At 37.6% G+C, this 15,125-nt stretch overlaps 1 protein-coding gene across 1 annotated transcript in view; it reads left to right on the forward strand.

The window, feature by feature from the left end:
- The window catches only part of LOC134671184 (echinoderm microtubule-associated protein-like 2), an 87,236-nt gene that overhangs the window by 57,080 nt on the left and 15,031 nt on the right, over positions 1-15,125 (forward strand). Inside the window, exons 6-8 of the mRNA XM_063528968.1 lie at positions 1,488-1,604; positions 3,030-3,101; positions 7,195-7,359. Of these exons, the coding sequence (XP_063385038.1) occupies positions 1,488-1,604; positions 3,030-3,101; positions 7,195-7,359 (354 nt within the window). The remainder of the gene's footprint in view (positions 1-1,487; positions 1,605-3,029; positions 3,102-7,194; positions 7,360-15,125) is intronic.

Genomic DNA, 15,125 nt, shown 5'->3' on the forward strand with positions numbered 1-15,125 from the left:
GTGTTTCACCATGGCATAAAAGTTTGTTCTCCTCTCGTGCCTTGAAACCCTCGCAACACTCAAGATTCCACTTTTTTAACCACTCGCTACGCTTGTGGTCATGTGCGACGTTACTAAACAGATTCAACAGTTCCATGTTAAAAGAATGAGAGAGTTGCCAGGATTGTAACATCAGAAGAGATTGTAACTCCTACCTACATTACCTACCTACTATAAAGTATTTTGTATTTTGAAAATAGAAAATAGGTCCCAAAAACTATTTCAAATAAAATACAAAATAGTTTTCTATTAAGGTATTTAAATACGAAATACAAAATAGGTATTTTGCATTTTGTATTTGCATTTTAAATACAAGTATTTCAAATAAGTCACATCTCTGAGCAGGATACGTTTCGTTTACGGTAAGCAGGGACTCACTGACCTGCCGTCAACAGCCAATTGTAAACGACGCTTTAGGGCCTTAGGACTTGAGTTCTTTCGGTACGCTTTAGTACATAATGATATGACACACAATACATATATTATGTTATCGTACCGGACTTTGCCGTGGAGTCCTCCGAAAACCGTATATTCCATCCATATCCAACACAAAAAAATATCTAAAAAGTAAGGGAAAACGTAATATCTTATTCATGTGCACTCAATTCGTATACCCAGATGGTTGTCACGCGTACAGACAGTGCAATCATTGCATTGTTTAGGAACTTAAATATCTAAAACAATAATCATTGTGTCTGTTTTGTTTGCGCCTGTACTTAATATCATTCACTGGCCGGTTGAATTAAATTAAGTCATATGTACGACGCCACATTTTTGAAGTATAGGTTTTTTTACCATCCTAGTCTTCATTTTATCTCGATTGTTAGTTGATTTTCAGCATCCGTAATGTGTGGTCTCCGGGTGTTATTTCTTATCTTGTTCTTTAAAGGTTCCTTCAGATTGTACACAACTTTGTTTTTATTTCACTATTGATCAGTATTATTTGTGCCTTCTTTTTAGTGTTACTTCTATACGTTACAACTGACATACTTACTTTTGTTATAATTGTTTTTTCTTAGAGCTATTTTTTATGTTTAATTTCAAGCTATAAGCTTTACGCTACAGTTATTTATGATGCTTATTTTCTTATGATATTAGAGAAATCCGCCCAATTCAGTTTTGTTAATACTTACACCAATCAATCTTATTGCAATTTACAAATAAAATCGTTTACAAAAACTGTAGTCTTTGCCGAGATGGAGTCGGACTAAACTAACTCTGCATGGCATCTGCAATGACAAAGTGTGGAAATGTCGTTAGTAAAGTCAAATTTCTATTACGTTTATAGTAACACTGCCTTACTTTATTCTATGAATGTCCGTGCAAAGTTAGGTTAGGACTCTTCTTTCTCCATTTGTGCACAATTAAAGTATTGGGTTAATTTCTCTGGCATTGTACGTACGAGTACACGTAAACGCTATCGCTATAACGTAGATGTTCCACTCTAGATCGCGCAACAACTCCACGTCCAGCAATCAGAGCCAGAGCCCCGGAGGGAACAATCTCACCAAGCGCTGGAGCTCCACCGGAGACTTCAACGCACAGGGACTCATTCCCAACATCAGGTGGGTCTAGACGCCAATCGGCAACCTTTATGGCAACCAGAGAGGCAACGGTGACTCGCAGGTACATATTGTACGTAACATCAGGTGGGTCTAGCGAAGCCAATAAACAACCAACATTTATAAGCAAATATTTGCATACGCTCTGGCACTTTACTGTGGTGTTTTGTTATTATAAGTTTTGGTTGTTAATCGACAGCAGGCATCTAGCTATTCTAGTCTAAAAACTTAAATGTTGCTAAGCTAACTAAACAGACATTTGTCGATTGTGTATTCCATAAAAAATGTGTCGATCCTTGCATGATATTCTTAATTGATCCAAGATCGCCTAAACTCAATTATTGGTGTTGTGGAATAGTAGCTGTGGTGTAGATAGGTACTGAATGAAAAAAATGTAAAGATGTAAATTTATGATTGTTATCTTTTTTTGCTGTCAAGTTATGACGACGTTTTAAATAACGATAGGTACATACTACTTGTTTTTTATGGTTTAATGCATCAATTTTTTGCATGACTTGTAAATTTTACACAGTTTGCAAAACAAAGCTTTAAAGTTCTTTTGATACGTTAGTAAATTATGCTCAGCAGTGGGCGACTGAAGGCTAGAATGATGGAGTAAATTAGTAGAAATGTATGTATGTACTCGTATGTAGAAATCACGCCGTTCATCTAATTCAAACGTGACAAACAGTAATAATTAACTTTAGTGCGCATTTGTAGTGCCCCAGTTCTGATATTTGTTGATATTCTACCTTTTATGAACAGCGTGTTTTTGAACTGTTTATAGTTTTTAGTAAAGGCAGTATTAGAGATAATCAATCGATTGATCGTTGATTGATTTTACCAAATTAATCGAAGAACGATGAATCGATATTTTTTCTACGAGCAATGCAACAGAAAACTGTGTTGTAGTTAAAGTTAGACGTTAGTGTTGTTGTGTTGTGTTAGTGATAAAAACTCAAGTCTTATAGTAATAACTAACTGAAAAGGCTCAACCTTCTACTTAATTACAAGATTTACGCAGAAATCTTAAAACAGAGTCTGGTCTATTAATTAAAATGGGCCTTGTTGCCGAAATCGATTTAAAGTTTATATGTATATTCTTTAGCCTATACAGTATTTGTAATATAGGACTTGCTTCGCATAATTTAAATAAATAAATGTGATGAATCCAGAGTCTTGAGTCTTTGTCAAGCATAGCAGTAGTAGATAGTGCATGTAATGCATGCACATTTAAAGAAAGCACTACAGGCTACAAACATTCTGTACGTATTCGTACATACACCTCAAAATTAGTAGCCATTCTTGCCTTTAAGAAAGTGTGCTTCCAAACTGTAGGCAGACTTTCAGAGTATTTAGCTATAGCTAATCATTATTGTTTTCTTTTTAGTGTTGTCCATGTTCTAATGCTCTGTTCGTTCCCTCTAGATTTACAACTACAAAGTCGTTGTTAAACTTGTATTCTAAGTCGCCGCAGAACGGGCCGATTCTCAAACACGGGTAAGTTTGCAGATCTTCATGGACTGCGTGTTGGTGTGTGCGAGGGTTTGTTGGTGGCGGTATTTTCAAGCTTTTAGAATAAACCTAACAGGTTTAAGGTGTTGGGTTTGTGTGGGTATATTTTGGTATTTGATTTTGGTGGTTGGACTCATGATAATGTCAATTAACAGCCATCGCTGGCGAAACAGGATATATAAGTATATTCATCAGGGCATTTTGGGCGGATAAAAAATACTTCATTTATTCCATTGGGCTGATTCAACTGTAGTTGCCTAAATAGTTGCTATACCTACATGCTGATCGAAGACTATTGCGACTAATAATAGGTTCATAAGTTCTAGGTACTTAAATTTTGTTATGCTTTAGCACTAATCCGTGCTGCATCTCCTCGTGTTTTAATAGATGTTAATATGAGATAAACACCACCGAGTACGTTAAGCGCCGTAAATAATCAATTTCAAGGTGGATACCGTCTCGAGTCATGGAATTAGGACGTACAAAAGAACGCAATGGATCTATAGGAACCTGAAATTAGAGTACGTCCAAGATATTTTTTCACACACCTTACAGGGTTAAAGTGTGGAGGTGCCATACGTGAAATTTACATAAGTAAATTACCATATAAATGGTAGCATTTCTTTGTCGCTTCGTCGCTTGCCAAATCAGTGCAGTGAGCAACTCTAAATATTTTTGCGTTTATTTCACTGCTCATCGAGTCAGGTATGATGCGGTATCCTTTTTTTAACAGAAATATTTACAAAAGTGCATTCCGTATAAACTTACACAACCCTTGATATTTCACGTAGCCGCGCGTCCGACAAATGCGAAACGCGTTATTAATACGCTTGTCACGTAATATGCGACAAGTATCTCATATGTACTGTCCCGGTTGCCCTTTTTTGGATGAATGTCCTTTACCGTACTGATAGCGATAATTACTAAATCAAGTCATGAAGAAAACTGGAAGTTTCCAGTCATGTAATATTAGGTACCTAAAACTTAATTGACTAAAATTACTTGATTACATAAATAGGTATTACATAATATTTGAATTAAATAAATCCGTTTCGTTAGTAAGTGACAGTTTTTTACGTACAGATGTACCTAGTGCATATAATTATTTTAGTAGTCAGTCAGTCGGTACAAAAAGTACTGACATTGACTAAACTGGCACATGTAATGACAAATACGAACGTTTGCGAGAAAATAGTAGGTACTAGTGAATTAGTACTAGACTTGAATAGCTAATGAACCGGACCGACATTGTGGTCAACGTCATATGACCTTAACAAATAGATGAATGCAGAAATTGCACAATGATATCACGCCGACAATAACAAGGAAATTACTCTTGACTCACTTCGCACTGAATGAGAAAACGTCAGATGTCATTTTCCCCAGTAGAAGTAGGTACGTTACGTAGATCAGGTAAATAAATAAATATTATAGGACATTCTTAGACCGATAGACTAAGTCCCACAGTAAGCTCAAGAAGGCTTGTTGTTCAAAATGATCACAGACCCAAGGAATATAAGAAATACACTGCATATAGGAGGCAGTCCTCCCAAGTTCCAAGAGATAATCTATCTTTTTATTATTTTGTAATGAACTCGTGCCGACCAATGCGAACGGTTGAATATGTTTTTTTTCTAAAACTCCAATTGCTAGGTCAATAAAGATTAAGAACGAAGCGGTCTTCACATTGGATGCGCATCCGCACGTCGCTCTGGTGTGTGAGCGTGACAGCGCTACGCATGTATATAGCGATTTCCCGCTCGCACACCGGAGCGGCGTGCGGATCCGCATTCAATGTGAAGACCGCTTTAGAATACACGACCTACTTTACAGTTCACGGTCATCTCAACGCGAAGTTGCCGCGAATAAACGCCGGCTTATTAAGTCATATTCGCCGACATAAATACAAGATGTGCATGAAGTCAGCCTATCCTCAAAACTTCAACAACCAACTCCATTAACAAGTGATTACTCTATTTGTTGCACATCCATTGCTGCTTCAATTGTGAGCACACAATGAACCAACTAACAAAAGCGGCAATGTGTGAGGTAGAGTTTAAATTGTACGCTACTGAAGTAAGAGGTGCGCCGTTCTGCGATTACACGTCAGTCTGTTGCCGTTTTTCTCGATCGCCGGCTGTTTGGCCCCGATCTGTGCCGCAACTCGTTTTGCAATTAAAAAGTTAGCCGTGTCATCCGCGCGTTTCGGAATTTAAAAAAATAATTTGTGTGCGCCATGGATGAAAGGTAATCTGCCTAGTTTTCATGTCATTTCTACAATAGTTTTTCTACTGTTATTTTATTACTATTACCTGCGTATTGTTTCCTGTTATCTGATATAGATAATAGTTCCGTTGTAATGATCTATTATGGCCTGCTATTACACATAAAAGCTTTGTAACACGATAATATATTTTCATTTTAGTTTGGTGCTTTAAGTTGGTAAGGACTCGGTAGCGAGCGGTACTTTTTTGGGATCTCAGTGCATTGTTAACTCCATTTTAAGGCGAGATGTCGTTCACCCCGATGTAAGTTGCTTGGGTTTTTTGGTGTCGAGATTTAAAAGTGGATAAAGGCTTAAGGCATGGACATTTTCATTCACTAATCAGCATGATTTCTTGGTAAATAACATAATTAAGTGTAATTACTAACATTCATACTAACGTGTGTTTTTATTTTCTAACTGTAATTAACTACGTGTGTATCCGAACCATGATTCAGATAATTATTTTAATTGAGACTACACTTATAGGCTTAATTAAATATTTGAGGGTAGATGTAAAAAAAAATTGCGTTTGACAGTACTTCAGTTTTTTTTTTAATTCAAATATTATTATCGTAAATGTTAACCGTAATATTATATATTATATGTATTTCTTTACATATATTATGATTTTTAATACTTATACTTCGTATAGGTATTTTAAAATTATTTTAGCACTATATGCCTGCTACTGCTGCAATCATGAAATAGTCCAGGTTAACGGCATACTTACGGATGATGTAATACTATATTGTGCCAGGCATCTTTATGTTCTAATGACATTTTTTTCCGTAAACTTATATACTTTATACCTATATCCTACATAAATATTTTGTACTTACCTATACCAAAACGTCACGACTTCATGAGTCATTCCATATTGCTGGACCGATAAGAAGAGAAGAATGCTATTTCTGATGAAAAGCAAACCAAATATGCGCTCTATTGAAGATAATACTCTCATTATGATAATGAATTGCTTAATTATTGTAAACATACGGGTAAATAAAGTACCTATTTTAGTAGGTACGGTCAAGGAATTTATTTCAGCCATTTCGTACCTTGCCACAGTGACAATGGTATGGTTCCTAGCGAGTTTTATATGTCACTGTGACAAGGTACGAAATAGTACGGTAATTAGTAATTATATTCTTTGGCTGTACTTTACTAGCCCGATTGACGGCGATTAATTATTCAAATTCGTCGTGTTTTCTATCGTCATTAAATTACAAAACTTGATGAAAGTACGTACCTATTACTTGTCCCTGATTCTTCGAATTCGGTCACCTAATGGTAATTTAACTGGTTTTTACGAACTTTATGACCTAGGTGCGAGACAAAAATAACACCGCTCATATTTGTAAGCGGGACATTAACATATACATATACTAATTGGGTTTCAAATCCTCTTCACACAACTACCTTATAAATGCCCTAAATCGATTTTAATGTCCACCAAGGTCCAAGACTAGATTTGGATGAATTCTCTGAAGCTCACTTCTATTCCCTTCACAATAAATGTTGACTCCGTTGTTTTAACCTTTCTTATGCCTTGTCACGTACTACACAGGTATATGTCCTAGTCGCAGCCAATTTACAGTTTCAAGGTTATCACTTATTAGTTAGGTACCTAATCAGTAGCAAATTTTTGACAAGGGCATACGAAGAGTTAAAACTCCTGTGCTTTATAGTGATCTTCAAACTTTTTGACGCGAGGGCCACGGTCAGGATTCTGCGTCGCTTCGCTGCGACTGGTGAACCCCAGCCCGCGGGCCCCAGTCAGTTCCCTGATCTACCATAACGTTATAATTCCAGCACGCACACCTGCCAGTACAACGAGGAGGATGGCTCCATGCGCATGTACCTGCGCGGGAGGCCCGTGGTGCTGTACGGACCCTCGGAGCTGGACGGGTTCGACCCGGCCAAGGTCGCGCCGCCGCCGCAGAACAAGCTCAAGTTGGAGTGGATCTACGGATACAGGTGAGGCCTACACCGGCCAGTACAACGAGGAGGATGGCTCCATGCGCGTGTACCTGCGCGGGAGGCCCGTGGTGCTGTACGGACCCTCGGAGCTGGACGGGTTCGACCCGGCCAAGGTCGCGCCGCCGCCGCAGAACAAGCTCAAGCTGGAGTGGATCTACGGATACAGGTGAGGCTTACACCTGCCATTACAACGAGGACTCCATGGCTCCATGCGCGTGCGCATGACAATTCATAACATAAACGTAAATTGTACTGTTACTTATTTACAAACAAGATATACAGGGCGTCCCACGGCTATGCCACATAGAGGGAAAGTACCCTAAATATTGTAGATGGAACATTTTACTGAAAGAAGACATTATTTTAATTTAAAAAACAATTTAAACTGCATTCATAGATTTTTAAATAATTACATGGTTGAACCGGGAATCGAACCCGCCGCACGAGAAAAAAAATCAACCTGTAGCTTTATCATACCGATCGAAAGGCTTGATCATAAGGATAATTTTTAGGGTTCCGTAGCCAAATGGCAAAAAACGGAACCCTTATAGATTCGTCATGTCTGTCTGTCTGTCTGTCTGTCTGTCTGTCTGTCTGTCTGTCCGTCCGTATTTCACACCCACTTTTTTCCGAAACTATAAGCACTATACTGTTGAAACTTGGTAAGTAGATGTATTCTGTGAACCGCATTAAGATTTTCATACAAAAATAGAAAAAAAGTAATAAATTTTTAGGGTTCCCCATACATAGAACTGAAACTCAAAAAAATTTTTTTCATCAAACCCGTACGTGTGGGGTATCTACGGATAGGTCTTCAAAAATGATTCTGAGGTTTCTAATATCATTTTCTTCTAAACTGAATAGTTTGCGCGAGAGACACTTCCAAAGTGGTAAAATGTGTGTCCCCCCCCCCCTGTAACTTCTAAACTAAGAGAATGATAAAACTAAAAAAAATATATGATGTACATTATCATGCAAACTTCCACCGAAAATTGGTTTGAACAAGATTTGGTAAGTAGTTTTTTTTTATACGTCATAAACCGTAATTCGTAAACCGCAATTTTATTATGTTACTTGCTGTTACGGAACCCTTCATGGGCGAGTCCGACTCGCACTTGGCCGCTTTTTTTGCTAAAGAACATAGTGTCAGAAACAAAAGGAAGACCATGAATTTTAACATTTGATGTGAAATTTGGCGAAATAATCAAAAGAGTGCGGCTTTGTATTCAACAGAATGAGACTACATTTTGAGCATTTGATAAATTAAATTGATTAATTTTGAATTAAAAATGTTAAAATTCATGGGCTTCCTTTTATTTCCGACACTATGTTATTTAGCAAAAAATAATCCTTATGATCAAGCCTTTCGATCGGTATGATAAAGCTACAGGATGATTTTTTTTCTCGTGCGGCGGGTTCGATTCCCGGTTCAACCATGTAATTATTTAAACATCTATGAATGCAGTTTAAATTGTTTTTTAAATTAAAATAATGTCTTCTTTCAGTAAAATGTTCCATCTACAATATTTAGGGTACTTTCCCTCCATGTGGCATAGCCGTGGGACGCCCTGTATATGTACAGTGGTATTACTAAAAGAATTTAATAACTGGCTGAAATCTAAAATAGGCCCTTGAGGCATTGTACCATTTGTACCAAGGATGCTGGCGGCATTTCCTCGCTGTATCTCAATGCTGATACGTTGTGCTGTTACTTATACATACACTAAACTAAATCGGTAATGACACTCAATTGGAGAGTAGGTGAGGGTATGTATTTAGGTTCCTCTTCCTATTGACCGACTCCAGGCGTAATTTTACTGGGTCTGATTACTCAGACAAAAGCGGTGAACAGTACCTTATAATTTAGGTAGTGGTCTGATGAGTTGGTAGTTGGAGGGTCGAATGGAGATCAAGTGAAACGAGACATTACCGAAGATGTGTTATATTCTCGGTATCCAAGTATAAAGAGAGCAAGTAAATCTAAACATAACATATTTATAAGCTATTATTGCTTACATGCTATTTATACAATTACGTGCGTCGCATATTTATGTTGCAGACAGTAACGTATAGTTACTGTTAATCATTGGCGGATTTGCCCTAAGGCAAAGTAGGCCCGGGCCTAGGGCGGCAAGTTTTTTGGGGGCGGCAAATTGTGACAAAAAATTCGATGATTATGACAAGAAATAACTCAAAATATGTAGTCAATATGATGGGTACTGAGAAAGGGGCGGGGCTACAGGGCCTGGGGCCTAGGGCGGCAAAGACTGCAAATCCGCCACTGCTGTTAATATGTTAACTTAGGCATATAGTACAGTGGTTTATAAATAACAGCACTTTTCCCCCATTATGAGTGACACAATATCGATTGCTGATAGTATTCAAGGTCGTCTGAATTATAAGTATTGTCGCTGACCGCAACAGGCAAATCAAATATTCAGTTTTTCGACAAATTACTACCAATCACTAATTCTAGTCGATAGATAGATTGATACGTTCTGAATTGATGTGATAGATTGGGGCTTACACGCAGCTTACGTTTGTACAATTCGTTTTTTAGTCAATTATTGCCGGCGCGTTATGATACTGATAATTTTATGATACCTACTCAGCAAAGACGAGTACTTTAAGTAACGTAAGATAGGAAATCTCGATCCAATACCAGAATTATTAAATATCTCCACGCACTTTGCAGTTTTTCATAAAAATGATCTCTAGGTACTTATTGGCATTTCCACACTCTGCCGATTGTTAAGTCCGTGCAAACTCAGTTAGAGTAAAGGCCTGCGCAAACGGACGGACGATATCGGAGATCATCGAATAGGATTTACTTCGCGCAGCGCACACTGAGGAAGGTCCCGCCAGTCTGCGCAGGCCTTAAATTGTATTGTCACTGGACATTCCGCCCAGCAAGATATTCCGTATTTCCCACTCTGTTTGAAACGGTCCACTTTACCAATTGGCCACCGATTACCACCCACACGGCCTAGATCTCCATATAGGGATGCATTTAACCCTTTAAATAGAACAGAGAGCCATCTGCGTTAGATTACTCATTTATCTTCCTAAATTTTGGAGTTTTGGAGTATTCTACAATGTTGCAAGTGTAGGTACAACATTGCCTGGTAACAGTTTACAGTTTACACTATGAGTAGTTCCTAGGTAAGTAATGTAAGGCACCTTACAAAAAAATCATCTAAAGTTTTCCTCTTTGTATTTTTACCTTGAGTTTTATTAATATTAGGATGGAAAAGTTATGTATTTTTAAGAAGGTAATAGATACCTATATATTTATTTAACTGTGGCTTTTAGCAAGTTTATTAGTTGCCAATCGATTGTGATAAAAATGTTCGATAACAAAAGTATTTTTGTTTTAATTATCATTTTTAGTAATTAATTATTAGCGAGCTACATTAACTAAATTTCGTTATTATTAAACTCTGGGGTAATTATAGTTAGTGCACGGTGTGATGTGTGTTTTAATTATAAAAATATATGTGCTCCTAAGGGACGACATAGTAAATTACCTTTACATGAATATTAGGTAATGCCTTTAGGTATATCGTTAATGTGTGTCTATTGACGTAAATACTTAACCCTTTGACCGCCGTTGGCATGTATACAAGACAACGATAGAACGATACACTGGCGCCGCTGTCTTGTATACAAGACACAAATTCAACCGCTCGGTAAATGTGAAAAAACATCAATTGTAGTATTTTTTTACACTCGTGTTAATGTTTTAGGTCTTTGATTTTTAAAATAATTGCATTTAAAGCAGATAAATAAATCCATTCTTTTATAATAAGGCAATCAAAAAAATTGCTCCAGTTTTCAACGTTTTTCATGTTCCTCGTCGCCGTTGTCTTGTATACAAGACAGCTAGGGATGGGAATGTTAACTCGATATGAGAATATTAGAGATGCAACGGATAGTTGTTTTGCCGGATACTGGATATTCGGCCTGACCATCGGCCGAATATCCGGTATCCGGCCGCCGAATATCGGCCAGCAGAGCTGCACCTACATTTCGGGTTTTCAGGTGCGCATTCTGCAGTTTTGACCTGTTTCTAAGTGAACGTTCGCGCGGAATCATTTCTAGGTTCGAAATGAGTGCGCGTGCAAGTCAGTTGAATCTCTAAATTGTTTTAAAATAATAAACAAGTACGATTATGACCGTGACTGTTTCTTAAATCCAATTTGTTTACTCCGAAATCAAGCAATGGTACTATCCGGTATTCGGCCGGATAGTAACCGTATATCCGGTGCATCTCTAGAGAATATTCAAAATAAATATCAAGTGGCCAATCTGGTTTTATTTAAGCATTTGAACACCTGTTAAATGCCAATTGGTGATAATTAGTAACTAGAATCCGTTAAACGAGACGAGAGAGAGACAGGCATAAATAACTATTGCTGGAGTTCAGGGAACTTGTTCAGCTGTCCATAGTAGAGTCAGACAAGTAAATCTGTCCATGTGGTCTATTTGCAGAACAAATGATTCATTTTGAGATGATAGTGTAGTGGGGAGTGATACCCTGCAGTGACCGCTTCGCACAAGAATGGTACCATCACGCTCCGCAATTGTTGCGCCATTTAGAGTCCTAGCTAAATTGGTCGTTCAATACTTACGCTATAGAATTTCCAATTTAGCAAGAACCCTAAATGGCATAACAATCTCGAGTGGTGACTGTACCTACAGGCGGACGCTCGGACTAGTCAGTGTCGCCTAACTATGAGAATGTTATGTATTTGAAATTGACGAAAAATTATTATGGTAGGGAGGGTGTAATACGGGAACTGACAAGCTCTTCTAAGGAACATGTCGAATGTGAAACATGCATTCCCGAACATTTCTGATCCCCACCCTTTTCCAATATTATTGTTCTTCACTCATTGACAATTCAACCCACGTGTCATTTTCCCCAATGCAGTTCCGGTACATTTATATTATCGACACACGATGCGCGGCTCTAACCTAACGCTTATAAAGTTTACGTACCGACAAGCGCTTACGCCGTTGACCTAGAGACTATTATTACTTAATCCGCGCGGAAACGGCCCTTGTCGGTCTGCACTGCGGGCAGTCCATGCGCGCCGTTGTCATGTATACAAGACTTCTCGTAGAGCCTAGTGCGGTGATATTACGTCATGAATCGATATTGTTTAGTGGTTGTTTTTAATGATAAAGACCTTTATTTTTAACATTGTCGTGTGTAAAAAATATGTTAATTTTTGGCATTCTCGAAATAAATTAAAGTTGGTTAAGAACAAAGCCAAATTGAGAAGATTGTTACCATAAATTGTAAATATCGATATCACATTTTGCAATCCCTAAACTTTTTATTAGTTGTTTACTTACCCCCTTATTCATAAACGTTTACTAAAGTTGATAAGCCGATAATAATCGTTTGTCCCTTTCTGACGTATTAGTATGATGGAAAGGGACAAACGATTATTATCAGCTTGTCAACTTTAGTAAACGTTTATGAATAAGGGGGTTAGAATTTACTCTGGCGTGTGAGTGAGCGTCTTTGCGGACTAGGTCCGGCGGCCAAAAGGTTAAAGCAATCAACTAAACTATATTTTTGTAGGGTCTTTATCAAGTTATGACATGGCCACAAGATAATTTATATTTTCCTTCGGTGTACGACCTATAAATAAATAAAATAAATAAATATTGGGGACATCTTACACAGATCAACCTAGCACTAAACTAAGCAAAGCTTGTACTATGGGTACTAGGCGACGATATACATACTTATATACATACATAGAAAACACCCATGACTCAGGAACAAATATTAGTGTTCATCACACAAATAAATGCCCTGACTAGGATTCGAACCCAGGACCATCGGCTTCGCAGGCAGGGTCACTACCCACTAGGCCAGACCGGTCGTCACCTATATTTTTTACATGTAGGTACATGTAAAAAATATAGGTGTATATGTCGCAGTAAGATAGATATATTCGTTATATAGTTATAACCCTAGGGATATAATTATATGACGTAACATAGTTATACGAAAGCGATTCATTACTATCTTACTAGGTATATAACTATAATACGGCTTTAGTTTAGTGATATAGTTATATTACTGGATTGAGTTTAGTGAAATAATTGTAAGTAGGAGTGCAGCGGTGCGGCGGAGGTATAGTTATATCCCTAGGGATATAGTTATATGCCGTATAGTACGTAACTAAGTATTATAATCATATTCCTAGTAAGATAGTAATTGTAGGTATTAGGAGTGCGGCAATGAGGCGGAGGTTTAGTTATATCCCTATAGGGATATAGTTATATGCCGTATTATAATCATATTCCTAGTAAGATAACTATTATATATATTTTCATGCTGCTATTCGTAAGGGTTTATGAGGCATTGCGATCGATTCACGAAGGCTGGCGCGAGATTTGACAGAATTTCAATGAAAATAGCTGTCACTCAGTAGAAATCTCGCGCCAGCTTTCGTGAATCGACCTGTACTTTTACGTAATATTGCTAAAAAGTATTATACGGCATATAACTATATCCCTAGGGATATAACTATACCTCCGCCGCACCGCTGCACTCCTACCTACAATTATTTCACTAAACTTAATCCAGTAATATAACTATATCACTAAACTTAATCCAGTAATATAACTATATCACTAAACTAAAGCCGTATTATAGTTATATACCTAGTAAGATAGTAACGAATCGCTTTCATATAACTATGTTACGTCATATAATTATATCCCTAGAGTTATAACTATATAACGGCTTTATCTATCTTACTGCGACATATATACACCTAAATGTTCTATTTCTCTAAAAATTAAGGCGTCCACCCTACTTAAGTAGTTACTGTTTGTACGGCACATACGAAATTAATGAACAATAGCCGTTGTCTAGACTAGTCTGCAATTAAATATAATACGAAGGTCGTTCATTACCTTACCTACAAGCCTATAACCGAGTGGGTTAGCACGCACTTGCTCACGTCTCACGCGATAAACTGATCCATATCGACGGTTATGGCTCTGACGCCCTAATACTCATTTAATATTTAAACGTCTCTGTTATTGTGGCTATACAAGTATACATATACATTATTTATTACGGGGAAAACAAAGCAATGTGTTGTAGTATAACCAACAGACAGTCGCATATCGTAACTTCTCTATGGCTATCGAGAACGAGATATATTTTTATCTTCTGAAAAAGAAATGGACGGTTAATCTCAGTATTTTAGGCTCCCGTTGTCATTTTACTGCTAAGCCTAGCAATCCTACGATCTTTCTGAATCCCCCACGCCACATAATACTTCATAATTAAACCATAAACACCGCTTTTATGTTCACGTTTGCGCGAATACATTATATTTTCCACGAAATGTACTTAAAAAAAACGTATTATTCTGTCCTAAGTGTTTATTTCCCATTAGTTTCTGCACTTAAGTGTACACATGACTCGTATTTAATTTGTACACCTAATAGTCCTAATTAATACCTACCTTTTAACGTCAGATTCTGAACTCATATAAACATAATTTTCCAACGTCATCCAGATATAGGTACCTAGGTACTGTAAATGTGTCAGCCCGAAAATTTTTTTAACTCTATAATCCAAATCTACACTGAGCCAGATAAGATCGTGGCAAATTCTTAATTATCTACCCGGAAACAATTGGGACGCGAACCGTAAGACCGCCAGCCAAGGCCGACGCATCTTCTCGGTTGAGTGGCCAACTGTGTCCGCGTAACGTCGGTCCGAC

This window comes from Cydia fagiglandana, chromosome 15 (assembly GCF_963556715.1).
Source record: "Cydia fagiglandana chromosome 15, ilCydFagi1.1, whole genome shotgun sequence".
Lineage (NCBI taxonomy): Eukaryota > Metazoa > Arthropoda > Insecta > Lepidoptera > Tortricidae > Cydia > Cydia fagiglandana.